Genomic DNA, 9836 nt, shown 5'->3' on the forward strand with positions numbered 1-9836 from the left:
CAGTCCACAAAGCAGCTAGGAACGTGGCTGCCCTGGGTGCCAGGTACAGTCCCCTCACTGCACCCGTCCAGAACCTAAGGCCTTCGGAAGTTCAGTTCAAAACCATTAAGTTCCGCTTCACTGCCCCCAACAAACACTCCCATCAGCTCTTTCCACATCCCGCTTTCCTCTGAGGTTCTCTCAAGCCCCACCGCCTCCATGAAGCCTTCTCAGACTACTGCTCACAAAGGATGTCTTCCCCTGAATCAACTCACCCACACACTTTATATGCATTTGGTTGGTCCCGCCATATGACTATTAAACCTTTTACATTGCTGTCTCACACCGTGATTTACTCACTACTCAAGATGATAAGGAAGACAGTTGAAAATTTTTTAAAAGAGCATTTTTAGAAAGCATTTTATAAATAAGTTCTTGTACAAAAAAGAAACACAAATTACAGTCAGGTGGACCCCCAGCCCTTCTTTTCCACAATGGGGAAACAGATCAGAAGAGAAAAAATAAATCCGTCTTGAAAACTGCTTCCATCTACACTGACAATTTTTCAAGTAGCATTTCTACTCCTTTGCTGGTGTTCCTCTTTTTTTCCAGTGCGGGAATCAGGCCTTTCAGTCCAGCTTTGACTTTGTCTGCAACTTCTTGATTGGGACTCTGGACAAGGCTGAAGAGAGAAAACGAAAACCAGGTTTCATAGAAATCTAGATCATTTGCAAGTGCTACCTCCATCCACATTACACACAATTTACTGACTTATGAAACAAGTCTTGTAACTAGAAATACATTTCGTTCTTCAGATAAATGATAAGGGCCAGTAGCCTAAATTCTAAAAACCACAAATAAAAACATTTCATAATCTTGCCGGTAGAGTCACTCACAAATGCAGGAGCAACTCTGTTCCATACAGAATGGGTCCTACCTTCACTCTTAGGACCACCACCCTGCCTTAAAGTGATTTACTGCAGCATTCCCTTCCCCACCTAAAACTATGGGCAGAAACTAGTGTTTTTCTCCACAGCACCACATGTACAGAACAGATGGCCAAGAAATCTCACTGAGCGTCTGAATTAACATGAACAGGTGCACAGAGAGGAGAGGTGGGGCCGTGAAAGGGAGGCAGTTACTGGCCTTCTTACTGAAAGCCAGGAGATTCAGTGAAACGGGTGCAGAGCGTCACCTCCGAGCTTCACAGCCTGTGTCTGAAACCTGCCTGGGCCACTCGGTAACTACACAACCAAGAAGAAGCCATTTAAATTTTCTAACACCCTTGATCTGTTAAGTGGGATCAACAACAGCATCCACCTTCTCCCTCACAGGGCTGTGTGTGGCTCGAATGACCACGCATGTAAGGCACCCAGCCAGAGCCTGGCTCTCAGTGAGTACTCAACTAGTGGGAGCCATTAAACAGAAAAACGTCGGGTCCGCTTTCTGAGGCCTGGCTGGAGTGCCACGCTCAGTGACGGGAGCCTGGGACGCTCAGTAAGAGGAGCCCTGGACGCCGGCTACCAGCAGGCCCTTTCTCTTCACACAGGGGCTGCAACGCAGGCACTTGACCGGAGGACACCAGGACAGAATTTCCTGTTCTTCCCCCATGTCTTCAGGACATTTAAAGGTGGACTTCTAAAACATACCCGTGGCAATTTTTTAACTGCCCGATCTGAATACCTTTCATCACACCCAGAAGGAAGAAAGTAAGCCAGCAGCCCCAGGCAGCACTACCCCACTCACAGGACACAAGCAACAAGTTCTGCTTACCACCTACACAGTCGAAAAGTTGGGTACCCTTTTAACAGATCGGTGACTCACTCGGCATTTTCATTTTATATACCTTAGCTAAGCAGTCACATGATACATAATAGCAATAAAAGTTGGTATTTATTGCATATGCATATTAGACATATACTAAGTAATTTTTATACTAAGTAATTTATATGTGTCATCTCATTTAGGTTTTTCATAACAAAATTATTATTTATTTCATTTTACAATTAAGAAAATTAAGACTCAGAAAAGCTGAATAATTTACCCAAGGCTACACAGTGAGCTGGGACTGGAGCCCAGGCAGTTTGTTCAGAGCCTGTGCTTGTAAAAGTCAGACAATTCTGCTTCCCTGAGCTGTCTATCACTCAGGCTGCTCACAAGGCGGAATTTTTTCACCCAGAATGCCTTCTCACTTACTGTAAAGAAGATAAAAAATATTGCAAGGGTTTGAAGTAAAAATGAACAAACAGAGAATTTTACTAAACAAGTCAAACAGATGGCAATATTCTAAGAACCAAACAAATATTACTGTATTCATCAACTATTAGGTTATCTATAGTTCACTTCCCTTCAGAACTCCAAATACTTCACGTGCTCCTGTTCCAATTCTAAGTAGTGATCCATAATAAACCCAGTGTCCTTCTGTTTGAAATCCACCCAAGGGCAGCTCTGATTGATGAGCAATCTCTATAAATTAATTTTTGACAATGGAACAATTTTTAGTTAATTATTAAGTGTAATGAAAGAATGTGTTAGTGGGTGCTAACATTCCAAATGCCTGGTCAAGAAATTTGTATCAAAGGAGTTCATGTTTCGGCTAATGGATTCTGAGTGTTAAACATCAACTGGAAAATTAACAAATTGTAATGGGAAAGGAACAAAATGATCTGCATTCCCTATTTTTGGAGATACTGATATTCCCGAAAAAAAAAAAAAATGAGTGTTCATATGAATGGGATGTTTCTAAGGATATGTGTACCAAACCAAGTTATATATTAAACAAACACAACATTTACAAACAATACTAATTAAACTGCACAGCATTTGCATGGGAAACAATGAGGGAAATTCAGACTAAGACTGGTATCTGTTTTCCAGTAACCAGTAAGGAAACCTCGGTAACACAGCAAGGAAAAGATCAACAGTAACTGCTTCAAAGCAACTCACAAACCTATTTTTAAATGTTCTTAAAGTTTCATCTGGGAATAGAAAGCACTGAAATTATGATAAGCTATAAGCTATAAACTCAGCATACTTTGTCCAGAGAATACTATGCAAGTTAAGTATATGCCTCAATTCAGAAATCATCAGTTTCCTATCAATTTTAATTAGAAATACACAATTCATGTGCAGAGTTCAGAAGCAAATGTTCTCAAATCCTTTTAGAATAGTTGAAAATAATAAATGAAAATTACATGTAAAGTCACAATTTAAAAAATAACTGTCATCCTGACTCGTGTAGCTCAGTGGACTGAGTGCTGGCCTGAGAACTGAAAGGTCGCCAACTGAGCCCCAGCCAGCGCACTTGCCTGAGTTGCCGGCCAGGCTCTCAGCTGGGATTGAGCGAGAGGCACACGTGCTCAATGCGCTTCTCACATGTTGTTTTTCTCCCTCTCTTTCTCCCAACCTTTTCCTCTCTAAAAATAAATAAAATCTTTAAAAAAAATTAAAAAGTAACTGTCACAGTTTTCATAGGGACAAGACTAATTCATTAAAAAGAATATACTCCAAAATACAAAAAGAACTCACACCACTCCACGTAGACAAGCAACCCAATTAAAAATGGGCAAAGGACTTAAACAGACGCTTCTCCAAGGAGGACGTACAGAGGGCCCAGAGACACATGAAAGGATGCTCAGCACCACCACCATCAGAGAGACGCAAACTAAACTTACAGTGAGACACCACTTCACACCAGTCAGAATGGCTATCAAAAACAAATCAACAAACGACAAGGGCTGGTGAGGATGCGGAGAAAAGGGAACCCTAGTGCACTGTTGGTGGGAATGCAGACTGGTGCAGCAACTCTGGAAAATAGTATGGAGTTTCCCCCCCAAAAAAACTAAAAAATGGAATCGCCTTTTGACCCAGCAATTCCACTGCTAGGAGTATATCCTAAGAACCCTGAAACACCAATCCAAAAGAACTCATGCACCCCAATGTTCACAGCAGCACAATTTACAATAGCCAAATGCTGAAAGCAACCTAAGTACCCATCAGCAAATGAGTAGATCAAAAAACTATATGGTACATGTATGCAATGCAATTATTACACAACAGGAAGAAAGAAGGAGCTCCTACCCTTCGCAACAGCATGGATGGAACTGGACAGCATTAAACTAAGGAAAATAAGCCAAGCAGTGAAAGACACATACCATATGATCTAACCTATAAGTGGAACCTAATCAAGAAAACAAACAAGCAAGCAAAACATAACCAGAGACATAGAAATTAAGAGCAAACTGACAGCAACTGGAGGGGAGGTGGGATAATTGAGGGAAACCAGGGAAGGGTTTCCAGGAGCATCTATAAAGGACACATGGACAAAACCAAAGAGGGGAAGGATCAAGGGTGGGAAGTGGGGATGGCTGGGGTTGGGGGAAAATGGAGACAAATAGAATATAAATACATTTTATTAAAACCATAATGTGGTGAGACAATCAAATGATTCCTTTTAATGGCATGATTTTATGATCCTTGACCCACAAAAGAGGGCAGATGAAAAAAACTGTAAGAACTGATTGAAAGAGTCACATTTGCTTTCTAGTATTTGGTACATCTGTCTAGACAATGAGTGACTGAGAGTGACACTGGGCTACAGGGAACGAACATCAGAGCAGAGACACAGATGTGAGAAATGAATGAGCAAGCGTTCCGCACGGGGACGCTGCACAGGGAAAGGAACACTTCGTACACACCTGGAAAGAATAATGGCGCCTCGGTTCACACTCGCCCAGGACTTCAGGTTCTTCACACCAACATGCTCTACGAGTGTTTTTGCAAAACAACCTGTAAAGTATACTGAGACTTAGTGCATATGATGTGCCAAGATTTAAACTCCCCAGCTCCCTCTCTAAGGCTCTTAAATCTGTGAATGTTTTAATAAAAAAGCTAATAACATTTCTCACCCAAACTCCCGTACCAGTAAACATTCCAGTTCAGATTTACATGGTGCATTTTTAGTATAGCCATTTCTTTCCAATCTGATCCAAACCCTAAGCTATGTTCAGCAGTAATCACTCAAGGGAAACAATGAATTCTTATAAACCGCTCACTTGGTCATGTTTGCATTTCTTTGTACTACGGAGTGATTCCACCCTGATGTGAAAGGTATTCAGGGAGTAAACGTTTGAGAGCAGCACTTTGGGTTTGATCGAAATGAAGTTTTCCCTCAAGGAACATCCTCACTCGGAAGGCTCCATGGACACGGCTAGTAGTGCTTACACCCAGCAATCACTCTCCACATTATTAGCTGTTCACCCATCAAAAATACCATCCTCGTTTTGTTATAGTACATTATCTTATTCAGTGTGCCATCTAAGTGTAGCCAATTCTTGGATAAAGGAGAAATCCTGAAGGCCAGGATTTAGGGCAAATGGAGAGAGAGCCGACCTATCTTGAAAGCAAACATCTCAGGGAGCATGTATCATTCTTTGAAACACACTCAAATGTAAGGAGTCTTTTAAAAGCCAAGAGGCATATATGTCTATACATAGTTTTTCGTGGCATATGTAAGGACCCAGAGACAAGCTAGTGAGACAGTTGATGTTTTCCAAAGGTGAACACAGTACCTCCTGTGTGCTCTCCTAGAATACTCCCCCAGCCCCCAATCTAGCAATAGAATCAAAGCCTTCTATTTTTGTATCTTGGTGGGTCTTTACGACTCACTTAACCAAGGGAGTATGATAAAAGTGATGTTAAATAATTCTGAGGCTAAATCATGAAAGAACCACACACCTACCTTCTTCTCTTAAAACTGAACCCACCACGTTGTAAGGAGGCCCCAGCAGCCCCGGGGGAGAAGCTGTGGCTGTCGGCCTCAGCCACTGCCAGCCACTGTGACGGGGGATGCTCCGAACCCGGGCTGAGCAGCACCCTGAGCAGGAAGAAACAAGCTCCACCCAACCCTGACCAAATGATCCCTGTTTTAAAAGCTAGTGTTTTGAGGTGACTTGTTATACAGCAATAGCTAGCCACACTCATTTGGGGCTACATGAAAATGACAAACACCTGAGGCCCCAGCAGGCATGTCTGAGGACCGCTGGTGCATTTTAAGAGGAAGAAAAATCACTAGAAAATTCCTGGACTTTATAAGTCAAACAACTTTTCTGATATAAACAGCTCAAATGTGCACCAAGTTTTTTAACAGTGAAAAAACAGTTCAGTACATTGTTTTTTTCCTTCAAAAATTATAAGAAGCTTTCTCTTCTACACGAAGTTTAGTGAGAGAGAGCCCCAGGTGTCTACTCTAAAGGCAGAGCGAGAAGTGACAGCTCAGCCACTATACTTACTGTCCTACTTGCCACCACCAGAACTGCGACGGGCCCAAAGACACAAATTCATGACCTGTCACTTTTTTTTCAGATACAGTAATAGTAAACCCACACTACTCGGGGGGCAGAAAATCTCTATTGTGGCTGAGATACCAGATGAAAGTGAATTTAGTGAGAGAAGGTCTGGTCAAATACCGGACTGAGAGGGGAACGGCACGCACCTTTGCAGTTGGATGAAAGATGCTGTCCCTCTCCTGAGAGCTGAGTTTCTACAGAGCAGCCATGGAGTTCAGGAAAAGCCAACAAAGGCCAAGGACTGGCTTGCCCTTTGGTCACACGTATGTCAGTGTCAAATAGGCACCAGTTCAAAATTCTCTGGTGGCAGTTTTCTTCTACTTATCCCTTCCCCAACACTAGTGATACGTATCATGTGACCACACTCACCAATGGGCCTCGCATAGTGCACTGCTCTTACCACAGTCAAGGAATAGAATGGCGTTTTAGAAAACCGGCCAAACCCAGCCAGAATTCTGAAGTAGCAGTGAAAAGAAGAGTAAGAGTGAGGGTGGGTAGGAAAGAGAAGAAATTACAGGATTCTAGGACACCAATTTCTAGCATTTACTAAAGTAATATTTGCAGCCACTAAATCATTTCTTATTCAGAGACTTTTCTGAACACTCAACAAACTAATCTGAACTTGCATGGCTGACGTAAAGTTCAGGGACGCCAGGAATGACTGAAATTCCACATAGGCTACAACCAAGGGACAACTTTAACAACCTACCTTCTCTTCCATTTTCTTTCCTCTTTTTATCTTGCTCTATCAGCCACTTCAGAACGAGGTGTCCTGCAGGATGTTCTGCAATGTGAAGCTATGAGGGGTCAAGAACACATTAATTTACAAGCTGTTTCCACCCCTGCCCCGGCCTACGATCCACTCTGTACCACCACACAGAGACAAGGCCTCGGTCAAGCTGAAGGTTCCATGAGGCTTACGAGATCTTTATCTGGAATGACCCGTACACCTGGAGGGACCAAAGGTCTGTTCTAGTCTAAAGCAAAGACAGTTATTCAAGACAGCACAGCCACTGAGGACTAGTTCAGGCCCAGCCTCATGAGTTCCAGTTCAAAAGCACCACCACGATGTCCGTCTTAAGGTCATGCTCACCACGTTTCAGATTGCCAACATGCAGTTCTGCCATACAAATACACCCGTGGGACAGAACGCTCGCTACAGCAGAAACATTAAAACCTAATGCTGAATAGTTCAGTACATGTGACTATGTATGGGTACTCTTTGATAGGAAGGCCAAGAAAGTGTCTTTTCAGCTCAATCTTACTCCTCTTTAAAGGCCATATAATTGTTCCCATTGAACCTAGGATCTGTCCTTATCAAGTGTGAAGACTAGGGGCACAATTTCTTTAAAAAGAAACTTTCATTATGCATGCATCTCCCCAAGCTGCTAATGCAGTTGGCTTTGAGGGCAGAGACCAGAGCTTCTAGGATCCACAGCCCATTTCTCTCCCCTTATCTTGTAGGTCAAAAAATAGTAGGCTCCGCATACATATCTGTTCGCCAGGAAGGCTTTCTACATAGAAAGTGAAGGGACACAGAGATGTAGAAAACACCTGAGAATGAGGGAAGATGCGTGTACAAAACAGAACTGAACAGAATATACTACAAAGACAGCTTGGGGCCAACCATGGACAACAGAAAGGCACATGAAGAGGATTTTATTTTTACTCATGGAGTCACTGCAAGCCATTTTTGCAATAGCACTGTGTTTTCAATTCTATTTTCAAATATGCTATTGGTATGTGGTGAGTTAAGATAATTATCACTGAAATCCTCTTTATGGCAATGTTCTCAATGACTGGAGTGTTTGTGGCCACTGCGGCTCTCCTGCCTGTCACATGGCAGCATGTTACCTCTCCGTCTCTGCCACCAGGATGCAGTTCTGCTGTTGCCAAGCTGGCGATGGCATTCATGGCAGGCTGAACGTCTCCAANGAGTCACTGCAAGCCATTTTTGCAATAGCACTGTGTTTTCAATTCTATTTTCAAATATGCTATTGGTGTGTGGTGAGTTCAGATAATTATCACTGAAATCCTCTTTATGGCGATGTTCTCAATGACTGGAGTGTTTGTGGCCACCGCGGCTCTCCTGCCTGTCACATGGCAGCATGTTACCTCTCCGTCTCTGCCACCAGGATGCAGTTCTGCTGTTGCCAAGCTGGCGATGGCATTCATGGCAGGCTGAACGTCTCCAACAGCAGCTCCCAGAATGTCAGACACCAACACACAAGCAGACTTATCCAGCACCACTTCTTGGGCGTGACCTTGCAGGTAGCTTAACAAGGCTGGAGAGATGGATTCTAGGAGCTCTCGACGCCGGATCTCTGGATCTTTCTTACTGTTGGAATGGGTTGAATGAGTATTAAGGTAAGATAAATGGCAAAGGAAATATGGTGATTGTATTTTCAAAAAAGCTCTAAGGTTTATAACAGTCTGTCATGTGCTACTGTTAACTGCCTATATCTTTGTTATGCATGTGCATAGTGATTTGAAGGTGGGATATGTCTTTAATGTTTGTGTCCCCAAGATGTGACTAGTGCTTGGCACAGAACAAGCACTCAATAAGTGAAGCTTGTGTTATGTAACAAAAAACCACAAACCAATCCTAAGCAAAACAACAACAAAATATCTTATAAGACAACATGTTTTCACTATTGTGGGGTCAAAAGGACATGGCCCGAATCCCCTCCCATGACTGAGAGCTGGTCTAAGGAACACCGGCCAGAAGCAATGTGTATTGTTTTGGAAATGGAGTGTAACTCCCTCCTTATCTCCTTTTGGGAGTGGCTTCTTGTCCTGTGACTGCTTCTTGCCGCACATACACATTGAGGTCATGTAGTTCAGAGTCACAGGCAGGACACGTGCCCCCTTTGTCTGGGTCCCCTCATAACAAACCTCAGACTGGAGGAGGCGCAGTCTCTCTCACACACTCCCCTGCAATGTAAGAATAAACGGCAGGTCCCCATCAGCTAACCCACCAGGTAGTTTTTTCCGGAGTATCATGAACACTTAAGCAGCTCCCTGGTGTGGGGCTCCCACACTACAACTATTTTATGGACTCTACTCTCCAGAGTACTTAATTATGTAGTACCAGTAGCTTTAAAAACAAAGCAAAACCAAAACAAACCACACACCTAAGTGCCTACTATGTGCAAAGTACTCATAGGTATTCTTTTCAAGATAAGAACAACTACAGGTTTAAAAATGGAATTCCCTTGTTGAGTTTACAGAGAGAGGGAGTGTGAGAATGGGTGTGCATGTGTGAGTGAGTTTCTGGAAGCATAAACTACTGAAAGTTAACAAATCACAGGATAAAGGGCACACACCGCTCTACCTGTTCGTACCTGTGTGCGTTTCCATCTCCTTTCTGCAGAACCTCAATGATTCCTCGCACTGTATGTGCAGGATCTCTCGGGCTTAGTAGGTACAATAAGACCTTCCTTCCATATTTGTCATTTACTATGTTATGCAAGGAACTAATAATTTCCTGTAAAATTATAAAAACATAAA

At 42.8% G+C, this 9836-nt stretch overlaps 1 protein-coding gene across 3 annotated transcripts in view; it reads right to left on the reverse strand.

Moving 5' to 3' along the window:
• Nucleotides 1-370: 370 nt before the first annotated feature.
• PUM3 (pumilio RNA binding family member 3) overlaps nucleotides 371-9836 on the reverse strand; it is a 41418-nt gene continuing 31952 nt past the window's right edge. For 2 of the 3 annotated variants that reach the window (XM_037061744.1, XM_037061746.1), the window contains exons 15-20: nucleotides 9671-9813; nucleotides 8522-8664; nucleotides 8181-8260; nucleotides 7036-7123; nucleotides 4677-4767; nucleotides 371-661 (exon numbers count right to left, since the gene is read on the reverse strand). In XM_037061744.1, the coding sequence (XP_036917639.1) occupies nucleotides 529-661; nucleotides 4677-4767; nucleotides 7036-7123; nucleotides 8181-8260; nucleotides 8522-8664; nucleotides 9671-9813 (678 nt within the window). In that variant the 3' untranslated portion in view covers nucleotides 371-528. Of the gene's footprint in view, nucleotides 662-4676; nucleotides 4768-7035; nucleotides 7124-8180; nucleotides 8261-8441; nucleotides 8665-9670; nucleotides 9814-9836 lie in introns of all 3 variants that reach the window. The other variant, XM_037061747.1, reaches the window with a different exon arrangement.

This window comes from Sturnira hondurensis, unplaced genomic scaffold (genome assembly GCF_014824575.4).
Source record: "Sturnira hondurensis isolate 20B ecotype Veracruz unplaced genomic scaffold, ASM1482457v3 Scaffold0013515, whole genome shotgun sequence".
Taxonomy (NCBI): domain Eukaryota; kingdom Metazoa; phylum Chordata; class Mammalia; order Chiroptera; family Phyllostomidae; genus Sturnira; species Sturnira hondurensis.